General features: G+C 38.5%; 1 protein-coding gene across 1 annotated transcript in view; it reads left to right on the forward strand.

Annotated features, from left to right (window-relative positions):
• Positions 1-408: 408 nt before the first annotated feature.
• The window catches only part of LOC133536556 (uncharacterized), a 115,409-nt gene continuing 89,811 nt past the window's right edge, over positions 409-26,006 (forward strand). Inside the window, exon 1 of the mRNA XM_061877184.1 lies at positions 409-540. Within this exon, the coding sequence (XP_061733168.1) occupies positions 409-540 (132 nt within the window). The remainder of the gene's footprint in view (positions 541-26,006) is intronic.

Genomic DNA, 26,006 nt, shown 5'->3' on the forward strand with positions numbered 1-26,006 from the left:
AATGTATGTCCTTCGCTATGTGGTAGGTTCCTGCGGACGTTATCTCCTTCTGTTGTGGAAATGTTTGCCTCAGCATTTTGTTGGTGTGCCACCAAACAGAGATGTTGACATGCGGAGTTTCAAACACTCTTCATTCTCTAGCGGGTGACTTTTCAAATGATGCTACATATTAGCAGTAATGCTACTTTTTGTAGCAACACCTTTGCCCCACACTTGACCCCCTGCTGTTTTTCTTGGGAATTAATTCTTCCTTCGTTTGTTACTAGATTCGCACCTTCTTTCTCTCGCATTACCACTCGCACCACAGCTAACATCACCCATGCCGCTACCTCTCTGCTCCGTGACGTATGTAAGAAGGTGCGCTTGTTTTATGAGAGACGAGAATGAGTGAGAAGAGCCTGTATTGTAATGCTCGCATTTATCCATCCATTTTCTACCGCTTATTTCCTTCAGGGTGGCTTTGGGCGCTGGAGCCTATCTCAGCTACAATCGGGCCGAAGGCGGAGTACACCTTGGACATTTCGCTACCTCAACGCAGTTGTGAGAACCTATACTTGAATATCACGATATAGTCATTTTCTGCATCGCACAGAGACAAACCCGCGATATATCAAGTATATCAGTATATATCGCCCAGCCCTAGTCCTTTGTGACTTAACATTGTGTTGATTCTTCTTATTGTTGTAGCGTGGCGTTTGTATTTGTTGTGGCTTTTGCAATCATGCTGTAGCTGAAAATGGTTGTGTTGTGGCTTTATAACCGGGGTCGGCAACCCAAAATGTTGGACCACAAATACAAAGAAGTATTCAGTCTAGAGCCACAAAAAATGAAAACACGTACATAAGTGTTATAGTGATGGCAACACATGACTGTAAGTGTACTGTAAGTGACTTATTAGCTTTATTAGCCTACTATCAAAAGAACTGTGTCGCAGGCTGATGCAAATCTTCGTTGACAGAAACGTTGAAATATTATATTTATTCTACACATTTTTATAACATTGGAAAACATTAGTAAAACTTCTCAAGAGGGTGATATAACTCCTGGAAATTTCTGTCTTAAAATGGTCAAAAGTATAAATAGATGTGTGTGTCCAAGTTAAAGGAAACAGCAGGCTGTCTAATTCTAATGGATTTATTACAATCTTTGCAAGCTGGGTACTGTTTGATGTGGTCTGGAGCAACATGGCAGCCAATATTACATACAGTTAATGTAAATATAAATTAAATACACAGAGGACACAAGAAAGGGAAATTTAAATGAACTCAAATCTGCCTGCAAATGAGGCATAAAGATGCAATATTTACATACAGCTAGCCTAAATAGCATGTTAGCATCGATCAGCTTGCAGTCATGCACTGACCAAATATGCCGGATTAGCACTCCACAACAAGTCAATACCATCAACAAAGCTCACCTTTGTGCATTCACACACAGTATAAAACTTTTGGTGGACAAAATGAGACTAAGGAGGAGTGGCATAAAATAGGTCTTTCTTTGGCAGCGTTGGAGAAAGTTACACATGTAAACAAAATGTTAAGTCACAGTGCACACAACGGTGAGTTCAAGGGCCGCTGAAATTAGCAGGACAACTCGCCAAATAATGCCATCAGTGAAGCATAAACACAAAGCTACTAAAGAGTGGGCTTTCTAACAATTAGGAAGGTTTGTGTCATGTCCGTCCTCCTGAAAAAACAGTATTAAAACAACAAATATATATATTTCCTCCCTTCTTTTTCCATTTTGGAAAAAGCTCCAAGGTGCTAAAGAGCCACAGGTAGCTGACCTACATTCTAGGTTAGGGGCGGTATAGCTCGGTTGGTAGAGCGGCCGTGCCAGCAACTTGAGGGTTGCAGGTTCGATCCCCGCTTCCGCCATCCTAGTCCCTGCCGTTGTGTCCTTGGGCAAGACACTTTACCCACCTGCTCCCAGTGCCACCCACACTGCTTTAAATGTAAAAATTAGATATTGGGTTTCACTATGTAAAGCGCTTTGAGTCACTAGAGAAAAAGCACTATATAAATATAATTCACTTCGCAATGCATTAAGAAGATTAATATTTGGATATTATTTATAAGATGTTTTTCCTAGATAACATAAATGCTAAAAAAATATATATATTTGATTATATATTTTGCAGACAAAAAGTTGTACACAGTATTCCATGCTTTTCCTCCAGCCAAGGCCGTAACCAGGATTTGACAAATACCGAGATCAAAATTCTGCAACTCCTGCCTTCATTCTGTTCTTTTTCCCTTCTTCCATCCAGTTTGTCCTTTCTCTCCACATTCCATCACTCACTCGCCTCCTGCCAATTTGATTACAAGAGTATGAAGTTAGATGAAGTACCACATAGAGACATTTAAGTGAGAACCACAGAATGTAATCAACAAAATACAAGAGTAAAAGTAAAATATTAGTCTTGTACTTTGGTATGTTGTTAAATTTAGGCTGGAAGTTCCAGCATGATTGCCAAAGAAAACTTCTTTGGACATTCTTTAAAGCAGATCATCTAAACCGAGAACAGTTTTGTTTCTCCGACATAAAGTGTGTATATTTGTGGTGTGTATATTTGTGGTGTGTATATATGGTACTACAGTTCACCTGCTTCACATGAACTTGAAATGTTTGATCCCGACCCGCCCACTACAATATATTCTGCCATCTCCCCCCATTGATATACATATCACAAAGTCTTAATACAGGGTCAGCAACCCAAAATGTTGAAAGAGCCATATTGGACCAAAAATACCCCAAAAAATCTGTCTGGAGCCGCAAAAAAAGAAAAACCTAATATAAGTGTTATAATGAAGGCAACACATGATGTAAGTGTCTATATTAGCCTACTATCAAAATGACTTTATAAGTGTTATAATGGAGACAACACATGATGTAAGTGTCTATATTAGCTATGTTAGCCTACTAAAGTAAAGTTTGCTGTGGTCCGCAATCTTATTCTTTTGGTCATGACCCACACTTCATGATTATAGGTGAGAGTAGGAATGTAGATACAGTGTTTCCTACAGGTCAGGCATCTATTTGTGGTGGTGTGGTCAATTGGCGTGGTCATCTTCTTCCGCTTATCCGAGGTTGGGTCACGGGGGCAGCAGCCTAAGCAGGGAAACCCAGACTTCCCTCTCCCCAGCCACTTCGTCTAGCTCTTCCCAGGGGATCCCGAGGCGTTCCCAGGCCAGCCGGGAGACATAGTCTTCCCAACATGTCCTGGGTCTTCCCCGTGGCCTCTTACCGGTTGGACGTGCCCTAAACACCTCCCTAGGGAGGCGTTCGGGTGGCATCCTGACCAGATGCCCGAACCACCTCATCTGGCTCCTCTCCATGTGGAGGAGCTGAGGCTTTACTTTGAGTTCCTCCCGGATGGCAGAGCTTCTCACCCTATCTCTAAGGGAGAGACTTGGAAACTCATTTGGGCCGCTTGTACCCGTGATCTTATCCTTTCAGTCATGACCCAAAGCTCATGACCATAGGTGAGGATGGGAACGTAGATTGACCGGTAAATTGAGAGCTTTGCCTTCCGGCTCAGCTCCTTCTTCACCACAACAACGTCCGCATTACTGAAGACGCCGCACCGATCTCACCATCCACTCTTCCCTCACTGGTGAACAAGACTCCTAGGTACTTGAACTCCTCCACTTGGGGCAGGGTCTCCTCCCCAACCCGGAGATGGCACTCCACCCTTTTCCGGGCGAGAACCATGGACTCGATTTTATATATACGTATTTATATCATATTTACATATTTATAGAGAAAGGTTAGTGATGAGTAAAGACAATTCCAGGAAAAGTGGGAGATGCAAATGTAATTTTTGAGCACAGCAGCACCCCGACGTGTCTTATTTGCACAGAAAAAGTTGCGGTGCACAAAGAATACAATTTGAAACGTCATGCTGAGGAGTATGCAAACATTTTTTTAGGAAATCTTTTCTCGCGGCCCAGCCTCACCCAGACTCTGCATCCAGTGGCCCCCAGGTAAAGTGAGTGAGACCCCTGCCCTAGGTGCAATGTTCAGAAAGTATGGCATCTTTAATCATTTTTATGCCGACCCGCCCTGGTGCTAACTTGAGTGCTTAAATGATGCCAAGGCCTGGTTGGCTCAGAATTTATTTTTTTTAAAGCCAAAAAAGAGAAAAACTGAAGTTGTGCTGTTGGGCAACAAGTGACCCTTGGCTCCACTTGGACTTTCTTAAGAACTTTGTACGCCGCCAGCCTTGGACTATTGATAGACAATGGTTATAAATTGGACAAAAAATCAACGCTGTTGTTAAATCAAGTTTTTGTCATCTTCGGTTTTTATCAAAGAATAAATATGTTCTATCTGTTTACAATTTGACCAGGTCATGCACGCTTTTATCTCATCACTTCTACACTATTCCACATTACAGTGGAATAAGGCAAAATGCACTTTCACACTCACAGTTAGTCCAGAACTCTGCGGCACGACTTTTAGGATGGATTTAAAAATTTTACTGTTTGATTTTAAAGCTTTTGAAAGGACTGGCCCCAAAGTACTTCATGGACCTCATCCAAATGTAAGATCCAACTCAAGCTTTGAAGTCCGAGGGCCAGTTCCAACTTGTGGGGCCTAAAACTTAGCTCAATGGCCTTCTTTTTAGTTGGCCCTAAACTATGGAAGTATCTGCTTCCTCATGTCAGAATGGCCCCCACTGTTCAATGTTGTCTTGTCTTGAAACCCAATTTTATTCTCTGGCTTTTAAATCAGCGTGAGTCTTGTGCTCCTCTGTGTGTTTGATTGTTTCATGCTATTTAGTTGATTTAGTTTTTTACTTGTTTTTACGTAAAGTGCTAAATTACTTGTGTTTATTTATTTGTGCAGCACTATGTTAACACTTCTGTCGTTACAGCTAAAGTTCCAATGATTGTCACACACACACACACACACACACACACACACACACTAAGTGTGGTGAAATTTGACCCATCCCCATGTTCCTCCTAATTCTTGAGGACAACCTAAAATGAATTCCCGTATGTTGGGTCTTTGGCGCAATTGGATGTTCCAACAGGACAATGACCCCAAACACACCTCAAAAGTGGTCAAGGAATGGCTAAATCAGGCTAGGATTAAGGTACAAGTACTGACTCAAACATATGGACAATGCTGAAGAAACAAGTCCATGTCAGAAAACCAACACATTTAGCTGAACTGCACCAATGTTGTCAAGAGGAAGCTTGTGGATGGCTACCAAAAGCACCTTATTGCAGGGAAACTTGCTAAGTGACATGTTAGCAAATATTAACATTGCTGTACGTATACTTTTGACTCAGCAGATTTGCTCACATTTTCAGTAGAGCCATAATAAATTCATAAAAGAACCAAACTTCATTAAAGTTTTTAGTGAGCAACAACTATGTGCTCCTATCACTCTGTCACAAAAAAATAAGAGTTGTAGAAATGATTGAGAACTCAAGACAGCCAAATATATTCTTTACAAGTGTATTTGAACTTTTGACTGTACTTCACATAAAAGTGTACATGGATACTTTTTGACTCAAAAAGGAAATCAATGTCAATAAAGTAAAATCTAATGGTTATGACCACCAAAGTTCCAAGTATCCATTTACTTTTTTGGGTACGTGGTACCAAGAACTATTTGATTCTGGTCTGGTGAGTATCCAAATATTTGTTTTAAGTCACTTTTACACATTTAAATAACAGTTAATTTTGCAATAATTATTGCACTGACTGAAATGACTCAAATCAGGCGTAGGAAAGTTGTTTTTATTCTGAAAATGTTGACCAGACCTGGGCAAATTATGGGCAAACTTGCGGCCCGTTGAGCTTTTCAATCTGGCCCGCCGGACATTCCCAAATTTTTTAAAAATCTTTAAGATGGAAAGTGTTGCTGCCATCATGATGATCACTCATCTTTTCTAACCACCGGAAGTCTTCAACTATACAACATATATACATTCTTGGAATCTGAGCTTTTGTATGATATTTTAGTGACTAGTGTTGTCCTGATAACAATATTATTTTGATACTTTTCGATACTTTTCTAAATAAAGGGGACTAAAAAAAATTGCATTATTGGTTTTATTTTGACAAAAAATGTTAGGGTGTGGCGGACCGGTACTTTTCAGAGGCGGGATGGTACAGAATATGATTCATTAGTATGGCGGTACTATACTAACACCCGTGTACCGTACAACCCTACTAGTTACTATGGTGATCTACGTCACAGCAGCTCAGACGAGGCACCGAGCAGTGTGGGTGGGGAGCGTTTCCACAGAGTGTTTCCACAGAGTGTCTCCACAGAGTGTTTCCAGAGCCTGAAATGTGGGTGTCAGGGACAGACGTGGAAGGAGATTTTTACAAGAAAGTTCTAAAGTTTAGTGATGTATCACATATATCAGATTGTAGATGTTTTTTGTTTTTTTACCCTTCATGTTCATATTTCGCTGAGTTTGTTGCATTTGGCTTGATTGTAAAATATGTGGATGGAGAGGGGGTGTGACGTTCATTTGTTCTCAATATTCAAAGTTTTATCCTTCATAGAAACATATAGAATTCCATTCCGTTTTTAAGGCAGTCTGTCATAACATTTTTAGCATTCAATCAGACTTTATTGTGAGGTTTTCTATTAGTTTTCCTAAAAATAGATGAACCGGCTCCCAGACACATTTTTTCCTCTAAATTTGGCCCCCCGAGTCCAAATAATTGCCCAGGCCTGATGTAGACATTGGTGTTGGTCCAATCTTGTCAGTTTAGACTCGGTGGAGGGCTCATGAGTTCTGATGAATGCTGTTTAGTTGTCATCAAATACATCGGGATTGATTGATTGAGACTTTTATAAGTACAGTACAGTACAGTACAGTACATATTCCGTACAATTGACCACTAAATGGTAACACCCCAATACATTTTTAACTTGTTTATGTCGGGGTCCACGTTAATCAATTCATGGTCAATCACATGTTCTCTGTAGGCCTTTAGATTCTGGTCAAAATCGAGTGGTTGAAGGAAAAATGTTTGTCTCATTCGAGAACAAACTCTTATTACTCAAATTCACATTAGAGTTTTTCTGCCTTCATCTTCATTGCTTTATGCGAACTACACAGACAACAGATCCAGGATGGATTTATTTTTGGCTGGTTTACCTGTCATCGTAACCTGACAATTATGTTTGGCTAACCAGGAGGAATCGGAGATGTTGATAATTTAGTGGATCAGATCTCAAAAACCACAAATCCTGGGGGGTTACTGGAGGAGATCAACATTTCATTTTAAACCTATTAGTCCGTATTAATTTACATTTTGAAGTTGAAATTGATGGTATGCCATTTTTATAGTGAGGGAGGAAGAAAATCAGGTTGTGTTAGATAGTTTGAGTTTCTGAGGGCCCACTTTTTGTTTGATTTGATTGTCAACAAAGAATGTACTGTTGCGAAACATTTTTGGAACAGATTAATTGGATTTACAATGTTCTGATGAGGGTTTTATGCTGCCGAGTCCAATACTGATCATCCACTCCACAGTCATCATTTGTATTAGCTTTAGGGATGTCTCCATTCTGATACTTATTATCACTATTCACTAGGGGTGTAACGGTACACAAAAATGTCGGTTCGGTACGTCCCTCGGTTAAGAGTTCACGGTTCAGTTCATTTTCGGTACAGTAAGAAAACAACAAAGTATACATTTTTGGGTTATTTATTTACCAAGTTTGTAAAAAATGGCTTTATCCTTTTAAACATTGGGAACACTACAATAATTCTGCCCCTGTTAATCAACGTTAAACTGCCTCAAATTGTTGCTCGGATTAAATAACATGACACAACTTTTCTTCTACATATAAAAAGTGCAACATTAAACAGTTTCAAGTCAACTCATCATGCTTAATTTATTACAGCGTTTGGGAAGCCTGTAGTTGATTTTTATTATGTAAATGTTATATTTTTATCAACATGTGATAGCAGGGACCCTGCAGTTCAAAGATTTTCTGTCCGTAAAACACACACACCGCAAAATGAGCTAATGTTACGCTAAAAGCTAATTAGCCTTCACCTCAAGCCAGAACTGCGAGCGAGCTGAGCTGCAGTTTAAGTTTCTAGAAGGTCAACGGGCTCATAGTGATGTTAGTAGTAGTTGACTGGGAGGTGTTTATTATCATTTGGGGAGAGTACGCTGCCTAATGATCACCTGCTAAACACCTATCTGCTCGACGCTGAAGCATTTACTACATGTGCTCTGAATACACACTGCTGATTGGTTGTTACCGCTATATATGTAACCAATCAGATGGTTGTGTGGGTGGGACAATGCTGGCTGCTGACACAGAGGCAGAAGAAGCAAAGCAGCTTAAGACTTTAGCTTAGAAACTCGTTCAGTACACCTATGAACCGTACCGAAACGGTTCAATACAGATACACGTACCGTTCCACCCCTAGTATTCACTATTTTCATCACTTTTAGTTCACTGAAGTCTCAAATTAGGGATGTTTTCATCAGAGTTTTACAAACCCTGTTTCCTTATGAGTTGGGAAATTGTGTTAGATGTAAATATAAACAGAATACAATGATTTGCAAATCCTTTTCAAGCCATATTCAGTTGAACATGCTACAAAGACAACATATTTGATGTTCAAACTCATAAACATTTTTTTTTGTGCAAATAATCATTAACTTTAGAATTTAATGGCTGCAACACGTGCCAAAGTAGTTGGGAAAGGGCATGTTCACCACTGTGTTACATCACCTTTTCTTTTAACACTCAATAAACGTTTGGGAACTACGGAAACTAATTGTTGAAGCTTTGAGAGTGGAATTCTTTCCCATTCTTGTTTTATGTAGAGCTTCAGTCCTTCAACAGTCCGGGTCTCCGCTGTCGTATTTTAGGCTTCATAGGCGGGCCAGGAAAGTACCTGCAGTCTTTTTTTACGAAGCCACGCTGTCGTAACGTGCTGAATGTGGCTTGGCATTGTCTTGCTGAAATAAGCAGGGGTGTCCATGAAATAGACAGCGCTTCGATGGCAGCATATGTTGTTCCAAAACCTGTATGTACCTTTCAGCATTAATGGTGCGTTCACAGATGTGTAAGTTACCCATGCCTTGGGCACTAATGCACCCCCATACCATCACACATGTGTAAGTTACCCATGCCTTGGGCACTAATGCACCCCCATACCATCACACATGCTGGCTTTTCAACTTTGTGTCGATAACAGTCTGGATGGTTCGCTTCCCCTTTGGTCCGGATGACACCATGTCGAATATTTCCAAAAACAATTTGAAATGTGGACTCGTCAGACCATAGAACATTTTTCCACTTTGCATCAGTCCATCTTAAATAATCTCCGGCCCAGAGAAGCCGGCAGCGTTTCTGGATGTTGTTGATAAATGGCTTTCGCTTTGCATAGTAGAGCTTTAACTTGCACTTAAAGATGTAGCGACCTACTGTATTTAGTGACAGTGGTTTTCTGAAGTGTTCCTGAGCCCATGTGGTGATATCCTTTAGAGATTGATGTTGGTTTTTGATACAGTGCCATCTGAGGGATGGAAGGTCACGGTCATTCAATGTTGGTTTCCGGCCATGCCGCTTACGTGGAGTGATTTCTCCAGATTCTCTGAACCTTTTGATGATATAATGGAGCGTAGATGTTGAAATCCCTAAATTTCTTGCAATGTCACTTTGAGAAAGGTTGTTCTTAAACTGTTTGACTATTTGCTCACACAGTTGTGGACAAAGGGGTGTACCTCGCCCCATCCTTTCTTGTGAAAGACTGAGCATTTTTTGGGAAGCTGTTTTTATATCCAATCATGGCACCCACCTGTTCCCAATTAGCCTGCACACCTGTGGGATGTTCCAAATAAGCGTTTGATGAGCGTTCCTCAACTTTATCAATATTTATTGCCACCTTTCCCAACTTCTTTGTCACGTGTTGCTGGCATCAAATTCTAAAGTTAATGATTATTTGCACAAAAAAAAAAGTTTATGAGTTTGAACATCAAATATGTTGTCTTTGTAGCATATTCAACTGAATATGGCTTGAAAAGGATTTGCAAATCATTGTATTCTGTTTATATTTACATCTAACACAATTTCCCAACTCATATGGAAACGGGGTTTGTAAAAGACGACACTTGGAAAACCTCCCATCCGCGGGTTTTATTAGCAGCTGCTTCATATAATTGACATACTTTAGACTCCAGTGTTGAAGCTTGCACGGTGGCACTAATGAGAGTGTGATGAGTGTGACGTGGAAGTTGAATCATGGGTAAACGGGAAGTCAGAGGGACGTAGTTGGCATGTCAGGAATGAGGGCGTGAGTGCACAAACAGCAAATAGTTTGGAGCGCTCACATAACATTCTGTTCCTTCCAAATACTTGCAATATTTGATTGTCAGCACATGAGTGTCTTTGTGAGTCTTTTGCTACGTGCTTGAAGCACTCAGGCTGATGTTGGCACACCTTTTACTCTTTTTGCACCGTGAAAAGTTGGCCATGATATGTGAGAGAAGGGTCTAATATGATCATTAAGTCTGTATCAATTGTCTGTTTACTCTTCCTTCTGTTATTGTGTACAGTAGGGTTGTACAATATACCGGTATTCGTACAGTACTGCGATCATTTTTGGTACGATACCGTCTCTGAAACTTACCGCTCCGAAGTCATGTCGCAACATTGCTGCTTTTATGAGCAGAGGAGCATGTTCGGCAGCACACAATCACAGAGTACTCACAAGCAGACAGTGTGTGGAGAGAAAAGGTAGAACGGACTTGGCTAAAAAAATAACAATAAAGGTGAAGTTGTAACACTGCAACGCCCTCAGGAAGAAGTGCTTTAAGACATGGCTAGCAAGCTAGTTGCTTACGTCCATCTGCCGTCGACTTCTAAATCACTAGTCCTGGTCTCCATGGCGACAAATAAAGTAAGTTTCTGACAAGTATCGTCCCTGCAGGAGCAGGAATAGCTAAACATGCTTCACTACACCGGCGTCAAGATGTAAACAAACTCCTTTGATGGATCTACACCTGACATCCACTGTAATGATATCAAGTTCAGTCACGTATCTAGTCAATAAGACTATGATTATGCCGCTATTTTTTGGCATCATAACATCTTATTTATTTTTTGTAAAATGTATATTATGTTTATAAACTCTGTAAATATGTTCCTGGTCACATGAGGACTTTGAATATGACCAATGTATGATCCTGTATCGACTTGGTATTGGATTGATACACAAATTTGTGGTACCATCCATAACTAATGTAAAGTAAGCAGATATTAATAGTAAATGAACAAGTAGATTAATAATTAATGTTCTACCACTTGTCCTTCATAATGTTGACAAAATAATAAGTGTATAAATGACACAATATGTTTCTGCAGACTAATTAGGAGACTTTGTTTGTTTACTTACTACTAAAAGACAAATGTCTTGTATGTTAACATTTTGTTCAAGGACTTAACTGTAATAAGAAACATGTTTAATGTACCCTAAGAGATTTTTGTTAAATAAAGCCAATAATAATCCTTTTCTTCTTCTTCTTCTTCTTCTTCTCCTTGATTGATTGATACTTTTATTAGTAGATTGCACAGTACAGTACATATTCCGTACAACTGAGCACTAAATGGTAACACCCCAATAAGTTTTTCAACTTGTTTAAGTCGGGGTCCACGTTAATCAATTCATGGTACAAATATATACTATCAACATAATACAGTCATCACACAGATTAATCATCATAGTATATACATTGAATTATTTACATTATTTACAATCCGGGGGGTGGGATGAGGAGGTTTTAGTTGATATCAGTACTTCAGTCATCAACAATTGCATCAACAGAGAAATGTGGACATTGAAACAGTGTAGGATATGTACAGCCAGCAGAGAACATAGTGAGTTCACATAGCATAAGAACAAGTATATACATTAGAAGTACATTTGATTATTTACATTAGGTTATTTACAATCCGGGGAGATGGGATGTGAATGGAGGAGGGTATTAGTAAAGGGTTGATGTTGCCTGATGATGTTGATGTTCTCCTTCTCCTCCTCCTCCTTCTTCTTCTCCTTCTTCTCTATCTTTTTCTCCTCCTCCTCCTCCTTCTTCTCCTGCTCCTGATTATTATTATTCTTTTTCTTCTTCTCTTGCTTCTTCTTCTTCTTTGTCTTCTTTTTACTTATTTTTCTTCTTCTTTATTTTCTTCTTGTTTTCCTTTTCCTCCTTCTTCTTTTTCTTCTTCTCCTGCTCCCCCTTCTTCTTCTTCTTCTTCTTTTACTTCTTCTTCTGGTCCTGCTCCTTCTTCTCCTGCTTCTTCTTCTTCTTTTTCATCTTCTTTGTCGTCTTTTTCTTCTTTTTCTTCTTGTTCTCCTTCTTCTTCTTTTTCTTCTTCTCCTGCTCCTCCTCCTGCTTTTTCTTCTTCTCCTGCTCCTTCTTTTTCTTCTGCTGCTTCCTCCTCTTCTTCTTCTTTTGCTCCTCCTGCTGCTTCTTCCGGCATATCTCGGTTGGTAGAGCGGCTGTGCCAGCAACTTAAGGGTTGCAGGTTCGATTCCTGCTTCCGCCATTCTAGTCACTGCCATTGTGTCCTTGGGCAAGGCACTTTACCCACCTGCTCCCAGTGCCACCCACACTGCTTTAAATGTAACTTAGATATTGGGTTTCACTATGTAAAGCACTTTAAGTCACTAGAGAAAAAGCGCTATATAAATATAATTCTCTTCACTTCACATTATTACCCCAAAAGGGGAATTAGCAGTGGAAAATGGATGGATGGATTATTATTCTCCTCCCCCTTCTCCTTCTCCTTCTCCTTCTCCTCCTCCTTCAGATTTAGGCGCGTTCCACCTTCCACATTTTTCACCCGATTCAAACCGTTCCAACTTGAAACTATTGAGCCTATTCAGGAATCGCGGGCTTTTCCCTGACAAATTCCAAAAAATTCTCAGAATTCCAGGTTTTCTGGGACATTTTTTCCCATTCTAATTTCCACATTTTTCAACCAATTCAAACCCTTCCATCTTCAACACATTCCACCATTCTGGAAATTCAAACTTCTCCTTTTCCAACTTCCAAAAATTCCAGGATTTTCCAGAATGCCTACTTTTCCAAAGCCCTGTTTGCACCCTTTTTTCTACTCCTTCCACATTTTTCAACGCATTTCAACCGTCAAATCTTTCGTCTTAATCAGGACAAAAAAAAAAGAAGTTTTTTTTGTTTTTATTTGTGACTAGAAGAATTCCCGGTTTTCCCAAAATTTCTGGAATTCCGTAATCCCATTTCTCAATTCAACATGTTACTACTTCAACATTTTTCGACCGATTTTGAAAAATTCCAACATCAACCTTTTCAACTCATTCTGACCATTTAAGTTTTTTATTCCCGCATTTCCCGAAATTCCCAAATGTTTCTGAAATTCCAGTTGAAATCAAAGGGACTGTCTTCAAAGTTCCACAACTTCCCCATTTTTCAAGCCGTTCCCCTTTAACACATTCCATCATTCTGGAAATTCAAACTTCCCATTTTACAACTTAAAAACATTTCCAGGATTTTCCAGAATTCCTACTTTTCCAAAGCCTTATTTCCACCTTTTTTTCTGGCGACTACTCCTTCCACATTTTTCCACAAATTTCGACGTTCCACCCTCAAATCATTCTTCTTAATCAGGACAGAAAAATTTCCAGTTTTCCCCAAATTCCAGGAATTCCCTTATACTATTTCTCAATTCAACATGTTACGACTTCAACTTGTTGCATTCGCATCTATCTGTCATATTTTGAAGCTTTATTTTTGCATCAGTTATTAATGTTGATGTTTGACCCGATGGGGCTTCATTGCCATCCGACTGGTGTGCGCTTAAATAGACATAGTGGTGTAGTGTTTAGTGTCTGCTGTAGATGTCGTAGGACTTTGTGCGGACTCACACTTTTGTAAAGCCGCTGAACAGGATTAGTGGGAAAGGAGCCTCACAAAACATTGAAGCAGAGCTCATACAAAAGTACTGACAGAGCCTCTTTTTTTTGCCCTGACTTTGTTCCTTCTATTCTGCAGGAAAGCTGTTTTATTGCCAGGAAATGTTGTTTCTACATGCGCATTATTGTATGACACCTTTCTTCCCAATCATAACATGTATGAGTTGATTTGGAACATGCAAGCATACAACATGTCACAATTTCCAGTTTTTCTATTCAACATGTTGGAAAAGGAGTAGGAAGAAGCAGAGTTTATTTAATCTGACCCCTTTTTCTTTACATAGCAGTCGCTAAAACCTTTGTTCACTTCCTGTTCTCAATCTATTCACAATATATTCCATAAGTAACAACAACAATTAAATAATAATTGGGGAAGTAAGTTATATTTCATAAGGTGAGATGAGTAAGATTATCTTGAAAGTGAATAAATGGATGACATAAATTCAGAAAGTTTATCATGGTTCAACACTTTAGGTTTGAAGAGTTTCTTGAAGTGGATCATATTAGTACATTGTTTGATTGCTTTGCTTAATCCATTCCATCATTTATTCCACATACTGATATACTGAAGGTCTTAAGTGTTGTATGTGCATACAAAGGTTTTAAATATTTTTTTTACTCTAAGATTATATTTCTCTTCTTTTGTTGAGAAAATTGTTGAATACTTTGATAGCAGGTTGTACAGTCGCGATCAAAAGTTTACATACACTCGTAAAGAACATGTCATGACTGTTTTTTTTATGAATGTATTCTGGGTCTACTGAAAATGTGAGCAAATCTGCTGAGTCAAAAGTATTAACAGCAATGTTAATATTTGCTTACATGTCCCTTGGCAAGTTCCACTGCAATAAGGCACTTTTGGGAAGCTTCTGGTCGAATTTTTGACCACCCCTCTTGACAAAATTGGTGCAGTTCAGCAAAATTTGTTGGTTTTCTGACATGGACTTGTTTCTTCAGCATTGTCCACACGTTTAAGTCAGGACTTTAGGGAAGGCCAATCTAAAACCTTCATTCTAAAATACGACAGCAGAGACCCCAGACTGTTGAAGGACTGAAGCTCTACATAAAACAAGAATGGGAAAGAATTCCACTCTCAAAGCTTCAACAATTAGTTTCCTCAGTTCCCAAACATTTATTGAGTGTTGTTAAAAGAAAACATGAACTATTCAACTGAATATGGGTTGAAAATGATTTGCAAATCATTGTATTCTGTTTATATTTACATCTAACACAATTTCCAACTCATATGGAAACAGGGTTAGTAGTATTTCATTTACCTTTCCAAAGCTGCCTTCAACTTACTGCTTCTGCTCCACAGCTAACGTTCTCCAAGCCCATTTTATGTCATTTATTTTGCTAATGGACGCTGGAGAGTTGTAATTATTCATCTCCGCCGTGGAGAAACCGCGACCGAGCTTCTTCTGAAATGCATCTTGGTGATTTTTTTTGCATTTTTAGTGCCTTGTTTTTTGTTTTTTTTTTCCCCTGTCAAGTTTTAATGAGTGTTGTTTTGCATTATGCAGTACCTCCAGGCTTCAATTTGGCATCTGGGAGTGTTGGCTTGACTCCAAAACCGTGGTCACCCTGTGCTTATTACTCATTAAGCCTCGTCAGAGGGCCGAGTGGGCGCAGGCTGGGTAGGGACTGCGGTGCTTGAAGAGTGGATGTTGTTGTTGTTGTTGTTGTTGTTGTTTGTGTCCATGTTCTACTTTTCAATGTGATGTAAACGATGCAAAGGTGAAGGAGTTTAAACGCAGAACCATCTTCTTTTGCAGTGAAACACATTCTCCCTGCATACATTAGTGATACTATGTCATCAAACATCATTTTGGTCACTCCATCAAATTTGGTTTGTAAATAATTTTTTAAAAACAAATGCTATCTTAAAACTTTGTTACTATAACAACAATGTTTTAGACACCTATAACATTCTTAAACAAGTGTATAAAAAAAGTTATCCTCTATTGATATCAAGACCAGATTAGTGTTGTCCCGATACCAATATTTTGCTACCAACACCAAAATGTTTTTCGATACTTTTCAGTACTTTTCGATACTACGTTATTTTTTAGGCGAACATCATTAAAAAAACAAAAAAAAACACCATTAAACACTAAAGCACACCAACACACATCAATTGCATTTTCTTTAATCAGCCCCTGAAGTCATCTAGCAGCTGTAAAAATATAAAATAATGTTGCTGAATAGACGATATGTCCAATATTTTTTTTATTTCCGACCATTCAAATTTGTTAAGACACACGTAGGACAGAAGATCTTCTCCAAGCACTGTAAGTTTCAACATCCTTTTTGCAGGTGTCAAATAAAACTGCTCCCAAAACGATGATGAGTGTTAATAAATCACATTGCGTGTGCTGAATACTAATATTTGCATGTTCTCCTCCCAACATTCTGGGTGTTTTGATGATCAACATATATTCTGCATTTTAATCAAGACTGCGACTCAAAATGGTTTGGTCGCCTTCTTCTCACTTAAACAAAATCCACTTTGCACACAATTCTTCGATCAGCTTTGCATGTGCTATCAGGTTTGCAGGTGTTTTAGTACACTCAAACCATTGTTAAATCATGCCCGTTATGTAGACAATGGCTATGGTTTACATGCAGAAAACAATATGAAATACATATAAATGATGATTCAAATACAAAATTTTATATTTGTCATTTTTTTTAATGACTGTTATTTTCATTTAAGAATCTTAATGGCAAAGACGGCGATGAGCAGAAAAGGAAAGTGGGGGGCAGGTTAGAGCGATTCAGATTTGCTGGGAGATTTGACAACTCATAAACTGCTCTATTGTGGGCTTTTGAGAGTTGTGGTCAGCTCGGAATTTGGATCGAGAATAAAAGAAGATTTTAAAATGCCAATAGAATCAAAGAATGACAACAAACTGCACATTTTATTTCACGAGACGTGGGTTCGATTCTCGGCAGCGTCACTTCTCGACTGCGTTTATCACCTTAAACATTACATCTAATAAACAACACATTCCTTATTCACTCTTTTTAACCGGCTACCAGAAACCAACAGTTGAATGATGGAGCGGTTTTGTCAAAAAAATAAATTACAATTTGCAATAAAATAATTAAATCGCCTCTGTTCTGTACATCATAGTCAGTTATATCACCTTATCTCCCTTTTTATCCCATGTGTCCTCAAGGTGACAGAACAGGTTGTGTTGATGTTTTTCTAACATATGAGTCGACCATGTTGGCAAAATACAAACACATTTTACATATTTTATTGCACGTTGTTCACTTAACTATCAAAAGCATATTGTAAAACATTTATTTAGATTCATTGTCAATTCGAGGTGCCATAACTCTTATCTTAACAAGGTATCTTAACCACGCTTTATGTGGTTATCATACAGCTGTTTGTAATTACACATTTCAACAGCAGGTGGCGTCTTGTGCCGAGAAATGCGTTAAACCTTTGAGAAATTCTCGAAGGAATTTGCTAAAAAAAAAACGGACTTCAAATCTACGCGTAAAATATTACAACCAGCTGGTCGTTACAGTATGCATCGATATATATATATATTAGGGGTGGGCAAATTAATGCGTTAATTACGCGTTAACTCATCAATCTATTAACGCCGACAATTATTTTATCGCATATTTGCGTATGTTCTTTACATGCTTTTATTTTGTTAACGCCTAACAAGATGGCGTCCCTCGGATGTATTTCGGCGTGGAGGGGTTCTTGGTAAAGATGGAACATTTGGCAAAAATACCGGACAATTCTGCAAATGTCATGGCTGGCTTACAGCGTGGTCACTCCGGGATCACTTACGACCGCCAGACAATTCTGGATGTGGATAGATCGGGCCGTTTTGGACTGAATGAGGCGTGCTTGCTAGAGCGGCTAGCTAGCATGGGAATACTTTGCCGGCTACATCCAGCGGCCTGTGAAGCAGCGCAGTATATGTGTTGTCTGTCTATTTATGAATAATGCAGACCAGGAGTGTTGGCTGACTTCTTAACGTTTGCTTTCAGAGCGTGCATATCACAACATACAAGATGCTGTCATGGCGACACAACCTATACCGGGCTACCGCGCATGCTCCTCACTCCTGTTGCATGCTGGGTAGGGTAGTTCTTTTTTTCCCTGGCTCATAACATCACAATATAGTACCATGTATATGATGCCTTCAGTTTATCAAAGCACCAAGCAAACAATCGGAAAATTCCCATCATATCAATTCCTAGATATGGTCATAATTATTTTAAGTGCACTACGCAGAATAAACACAACATTATTAATATTGCTACTACGGATCATTTGATCAAAAATTCCCTAAAACAGCCCACTACCTATAATATAGGTTTTTTAAACATAAGATCCCTGATAAAAAAAAATGTTTCTGCTGTTACCTCAGAAATTGCCTGTTCAGATGTTATGATTGTGGCTCAGAGATTTGTATGTAGATTATATTTATTTTCCATAACAAACAGGATAACTTAAATACCCTGGCAGTGGCAATAAGCTTAAATGTTTGTATTTACCTGCGATGAAGTGGCGCCTTGTCCAGGGTGTACCCTGCCTTCCGCCCGATTGTAGCTGAGATAGGCGCCAGCGCCCCCCCGCGACCCCGAAAAGGAATAAGCGGTAGAAAATGGATGGATGGATGTTTGTATTTAACTTTTTTGAGTTGATTTTCATCAAATATGCTATTTAACTGCTACTGTTTAACAAGGACTGATTAAAATTGTGTTTGCACAACAAATGTTTTGGCGCTTTTGTTCATGTGGGAGAATATTCCAATAAAGGTGCACTACACACTACTTTTGAATTCATTATTGGGCTTTGTGTATACAATGCAGTTAATCGCGATTTATCAAAGAAATAGTGCGATTAACTTCAATTAAAATTTGTAATCGTTGCCCAGCCCTTATATATATATATATATATATATATATATATATATATATATATATATATATATATATATATATATATATATATATATATATATATATATATATATATATATATATATATATATATATATATATAATATATATATATAATATATATATATATATATATACAGTATGTATAGATATATATGTATATGTGTGTGCATGCATGCTTGCTTTGGGGCCCCTGCCTGGAATGAAAATAATGTTTGTCTTGGTGCCCTAAAATATGAGCCCTCCTTTTAAGGCAACACTTGCCTTGACCCTAAAAGGTTAAAATTCGAGAGCTGCCATTTTTGGTCAACACAGAACAAACTGGTTTGACTCCATTTCATGTGACAGCTTATATTTGGGCTGTAGCTGTGCAGGAATAGGGAAGTATCAAAATATGAGCGATTGAAGGCATGTATGCTAAAGAAAAACACTATTCAGCAAAAGTAGAACTTAAATAAACCGTTTTCGTTTGTTGTCAGTAGCAACCCGATATGTTACTTCATGCAGGTTCCCATGGCTGCCCTCCAAAATGTTGTTGGGCAACCATGAGCATCTCTGCAGTGTGCACTGACTACTGAGCACTACTTACTTACAGCACTTACTTACAGCACTTACAGTACTTACTTACAGTACTTACACAGCACTTACTTACAGTACTTACTTACAGTACTTACACAGCACTTACTTACAGTACTTACTTACAGTACTTACACAGCACTTACAGTACTTACAGTACTTACAGTACTTACTTACAGTACTTATACAGCACTTACTTACAGCACTTACTTACAGTACTTACACAGCACTTACTTACAGCACTTACTTACAGTACTTACTTACAGCACTTACTTACAGTACTTACTTACAGCACTTACTTACAGTACTTACTTACAGTACTTACACAGCACTTACTTACAGCACTTACTTACAGTACTTACTTACAGCACTTACTTACAGTACTTACTTACAGCACTTACTTACAGTACTTACTTACAGTACTTACTTACAGCACTTACTTACAGCACTTACTTACAGTACTTACTTACAGCACTTACTTACAGTACTTACTTACAGCACTTACTTACAGTACTTACTTACAGTACTTACACAGCACTTACTTACAGTACTTACAGTACTTACACAGCACTTACTTACAGTACTTACACAGCACTTACAGTACTTACAGTACTTACTTACAGTACTTACACAGCACTTACTTACAGTACTTACAGTACTTACACAGCACTTACTTACAGTACTTACACAGCACTTACACAGTACTTACAGTACTTACACAGCACTTACTTACAGTACTTACACAGCACTTACACAGTACTTACAGTACTTACACAGCACTTACTTACAGTACTTACACAGCACTTACTTACAGCACTTACAGTACTTACACAGCACTTACTTACAGTACTTACACAGCACTTACTTACAGCACTTACTTACAGTACTTACTTACAGCACTTACTTACAGTACTTACTTACAGCACTTACTTACAGTACTTACTTACAGTACTTACACAGCACTTACTTACAGCACTTACTTACAGTACTTACTTACAGCACTTACTTACAGCACTTACTTACAGCACTTACTTACAGTACTTACTTACAGTACTTACACAGCACTTACTTACAGCACTTACTTACAGTACTTACTTACAGCACTTACTTACAGTACTTACTTACAGCACTTACTTACAGTACTTACTTACAGTACTTACACAGCACTTACTTACAGTACTTACACAGCACTTACTTACAGTACTTACACAGCACTTACTTACAGTACTTACACAGCACTTACAGTACTTACAGTACTTACTTACAGTACTTACACAGCACTTACTTACAGTACTTACAGTACTTACACAGCACTTACTTACAGTACTTACACAGCACTTACTTACAGTACTTACACAGCACTTACTTACAGTACTTACAGTACTTACAGTACTTACACAGCACTTACTTACAGTACTTACACAGCACTTACACAGTACTTACAGTACTTACAGTACTTACACAGCACTTACTTACAGTACTTATACAGCACTTACTTGCAGTACTTACAGTACTTACACAGCACTTACTTACAGTACTTACACAGCACTTACTTACAGTACTTATACAGCACTTACTTGCAGTACTTACAGTACTTACACAGCACTTACAGTACTTACACAGCACTTACTTACAGTACTTACACAGCACTTACAGTACTTACACAGCACTTACTTACAGTACTTATACAGCACTTACTTGCAGTACTTACAGTACTTACACAGCACTTACAGTACTTACACAGCACTTACTTACAGTACTTACACAGCACTTACTTACAGTACTTACACAGCACTTACTTACAGTACTTACACAGCACTTACTTACAGTACTTACAGTACTTACACAGTACTTACAGCACTTACTTACAGTACTTACACAGCACTTACTTACAGTACTTACACAGCACTTACTTACAGTACTTACTTACAGTACTTACAGTACTTACACAGCACTTACTTACAGTACTTACTTACAGCACTTATTTACAGTACTTACACAGCACTTACTTACAGTACTTACAATACTTACACAGCACTTACTTACAGTACTTACTTACAGTACTTACACAGCACTTACTTACAGTACTTACTTACAGTACTTACACAGCACTTACTTACAGTACTTACACAGCACTTACTTACAGTACTTACTTACAGTACTTACACAGCACTTACTTACAGTACTTACACAGCACTTACTTACAGTACTTACACAGCACTTACTTACAGTACTTACAGTACTTACACAGCACTTACTTACAGTACTTACTTACAGTACTTACACAGCACTTACTTACAGTACTTACTTACAGTACTTACACAGCACTTACTTACAGTACTTACACAGCACTTACTTACAGTACTTACTTACAGTACTTACACAGCACTTACTTACAGTACTTACACAGCACTTACTTACAGTACTTACTTACAGTACTTACACAGCACTTACTTACAGTACTTACACAGCACTTACTTACAGTACTTACACAGCACTTACTTACAGTACTTACACAGCACTTACTTACAGTACTTACAGTACTTACACAGCACTTACTTACAGTACTTACTTACAGTACTTACACAGCACTTACTTACAGTACTTACACAGCACTTACTTACAGTACTTACTTACAGTACTTACTTACAGTACTTACACAGCACTTACTTACAGTACTTACTTACAGTACTTACACAGCACTTACTTACAGTACTTACAGTACTTACACAGCACATACAACATGTATAGTCATGATCGGGAAGGAAAGACAGCAGGTTCATGGAAATAAAGAAAGGATTCTAGAAGACGGAGTAAAATAGGTGTACTGCTTATTGTAGTATTATAAATAAATATCTTCTTGCATAAGGAACTAATTAATGCAGGAAGTAGTGCTAACAGAAGCAATACTGTACATACTGAATGAGGGAATACAAGAATATAAAATATTGTAGCTATTAACTTATCACATAATGAATATATTTTCTTAAATTTGTCAATGTTATCACAGTGCTTGATTTTCCTCTGTGTGCATTTTCTCTTTAACCATTATTATGGATTATCCTAATTGCCCTTTTTTGCCATGTGTTTGTATACTTATTTGTCGTATAATTCCAATGTAACGCCAGCGCACGGTAGGGTTGTGCGGTATACAAGTATTAGTATCGCACCGCTATACCGTCGTCGTCACGTCCTGTCATTGTTGGTTTTACGAGCAGAGCAGCATGTTTGGCAGCGCACAATCACAGAGTACTTACAAACAGACACAGTGTGTAGACAGAAAAGGGAGAACAAACGTATTTTGACTTAAAAACTAACTATTAAGGTGAAGTTATAACACTGAAACGCCCTTTAGGAAGAGGCGCTTTAAGACATGGCTAGCTAGCTAGCAGCTAACATCCATCCCTGGTCTGGACAAGGAATAGCTAAACATGCTTCACTACACACCGTAGCTCACCACCATTCCTGAATGTAAACAAACGCCATTGGTGGATCTACACCTGACATCCACTGTTTTTTTGATTGATTGATTGATTGATTGAAACTTTTTTTAGTGTATTGGACAGTACATATTCCGTACATTTGACCACTAAATGGTAACACCCGAATAGGTTTTTAACTTGTTTAAGTCGGGGTCCATGTTAATTAATTAATGTTAAATGAATACCAAGTAATGATACCAAGTACAGGAGCGTATAGTCAAAACTACTATGATCACATCAATGTTTCTTAGCATCACACAATCTTCTTTCGTTTTTAAAAATGTAAATTATGTTTATGAACTCAGGAAATATGTCCCTGGACACATGAGGACTTTGAACGTGACTAATTTATGATCCTGGAACTACTTGGTATCGGATTGATACCCAAATTTGTGGTGTCATCCAAAAAATATGTAAAGCATCCAAACTAGGATAGATCAGGACTTTATTGTCGTTGCACAAGTACAACGCAACTTTGTTTTCAGCACAAACCCGTTCAAGATTAGACAAATAAACAGTGTACAGGGTTCTAGAACAGGAAGGCTGATGGGTCCCCACAAGTCGCCCCATAAAAGATGGGAAAAAGGTAAACGCTGGGAAAGGTTAAGTAAAAAAAGGGGCCCAGTCTGGAGTGGCAAAAAAACCTCCATAGCAAAGCACATACACATATTACAAGGTACATCTGGAGATATCTAGCAACAGAGGGGAGGGAGTGCGGGGCCATGGTAGCAGGTTGCAGCTCTCAGGAACTGCACATCCCTCCATCACCCCTTTGGGATTTACATCGATTGGGGTGGGGTATGTGTGTGTGGCGTATATTTTTGTGAATGCATGTGTGTGTGTAAGCCTGCTGCGATCGTGCAGCCGATAAGTCCAAAGTACAAATCCAAATACATTTTGGTACCGTCAGCGGTACCAACATATTGGTATCGGGACAACACTAGTGTACGGTTAGGCGTGTGGAGTGATTTTTGTGGTCAAGTTTATGTTTTTGCGTTATCTATTGCTGAAGTGTCTTAACACTTGGTTGTATTTTTATTAGTGTTACTCTTTTTTTTTTAAATCGGATGAATCACACTATTAAATTTGGATTAATCAGGAATAATCCCACCTCCAAAAGTCTTGCTGTACTTATTACAACATTGCCAGTGTTGCCATCCACAGCTTGTATGATATCAGCGTTGTATGATACTAGTGTTCTTGCAAGCAGCTGCCTCAAAAAGCAGGTATTGCTTTTATATATTTACATTTGTTTTTGTTTTTTATTTCTGTCATATACAAAATACCGTGGTTGTATCTTAAGTCCCGTCAAGTGTATTTTGAAGCGAAGTCTGGCAACAGTCCGACTACGGGGTCAACAGTCAGTCGGGTTGATTATTAGAGCCGATACTGTATTTAGTATAAAGGCGGACGTGTGCAATTTTTCAGGATTTATGCAGATCCCAAATACAGATCAGCAGGTACCAGAAGGTTAGAAAAATTGCTTTTGCATAATATTGCGAATCAAAGTGGCAGATAATGTCTTACCTTATACACACCATAATAATATGTTGCAGCACATCAAGTGGTGTGGCTTCATAGCTTACCAAAGTCGTACTAAAACATTTTGAGGGATTTTCAAACGCCGTGTGTCATGTTCTATATTTTCAAAGGAACATATACAATGTTGGTGTTGTTTACTTGAGTCACATTGCCGTCATAGTGCAGTCTACACGTACCTCTTATGTTTGACTGCCATCTACTAGTCACTCTTATTACACCATGTACCAAATAAAATTGCCTCAAGGATGGTAAGCACAACCAGAATTATTCCGTGCATTAGGCGCACCGGGTTATAAGGCGCACTGGCGAGTTTTGAGGGGAAAGAAGATTTGAAGTGCCCCTTATATTCGATAAAATACAATAATAAACATTCAAGTCTAGCAGTAACGTTACTTTGAACTGGCAGTAATGTACCTCACGACACGTCTGGGAATCCCTTGAAATTAAGCTGCTGAAAATATCGATAAGGAAAGCGTCTGTTAGAGTAGAAGCACTTTTGTGATTGACAGAAAGATTAATAAACTCAAACTGTTGTAGTTTTATTTTAGGGACACACGAAGAGGATAGAGATTAGTATGTGTCACACAAGAAGTTGCACCGCCAGGTTTGCATACCTGAAATATTTTACATATGTTGCCATTGATGGTGTGTGTGTGTGTGTGTGTGTGTGTGTGTGTGTGTGTGTGTGTGTGTGTGTGTGTGTGTGTGTGTGTCTGCTTCCTAATAATGCATAATAGTACAAGATGTGGATTACTATCACACCTTGATAAAGATGTTAGTAATGTAACTTATGATGTTTTTACCTAAATAAATATTTCGATGAGCGGTAGATTTCCTCTTAAAGCAGGCCTTGGCAATTATTTTGACTTGGGGGGTCATATTCAGAGAATAAAAATAGTGTCTGGGGGCCGGTTTATCTATTTTTAGGAACATTAATACAAAACCTTACAATAATGTCTGATTGAATGCTAAAAATGTTATGATAGACCTCTGGAATTTTACTCTTTTTTTAATAAATGAGACACTCAGAATGTACATGAAAATGAAGAATGTAAGACTTACAATATCAACTATGAAAGATAAAATACTGAATATTGACAACATATGAAAGTCACACCTCCTCTCGATCGACATATTTTACAATCAAACGAAACAACAAAAATGGAACAAACAGTGAAATATGAACGCGAAGGGTACAAAAAAAAAAAAATTATACTACAATCAGATATATAATTAAGCTTTAGAATTTTCTTGTAAAAATCTCCATCCGAGTGTGTCCCTGACACCTGCATTTCAAGCTGGCCGCTCTGAAAACACTCTGTGGAAACGCTCCCCGCCCACACTGCTTGGTGCCTCGTCTGAGCTGCTGTGACTTAGAATTTGAATTAATTCCCATCGCCTGGTGGTGGTGTGGCTTCAAGCGGGAAGATGTTGGTGGTGGTATGGCTTCAAGCGGGAAGATGTTGAACAGACAACCGTAATAAGTTGTGTGAAGCAAAAGTGTTTCTAC

This window comes from Nerophis ophidion, linkage group LG17 (genome assembly GCF_033978795.1).
Source record: "Nerophis ophidion isolate RoL-2023_Sa linkage group LG17, RoL_Noph_v1.0, whole genome shotgun sequence".
Lineage (NCBI taxonomy): Eukaryota > Metazoa > Chordata > Actinopteri > Syngnathiformes > Syngnathidae > Nerophis > Nerophis ophidion.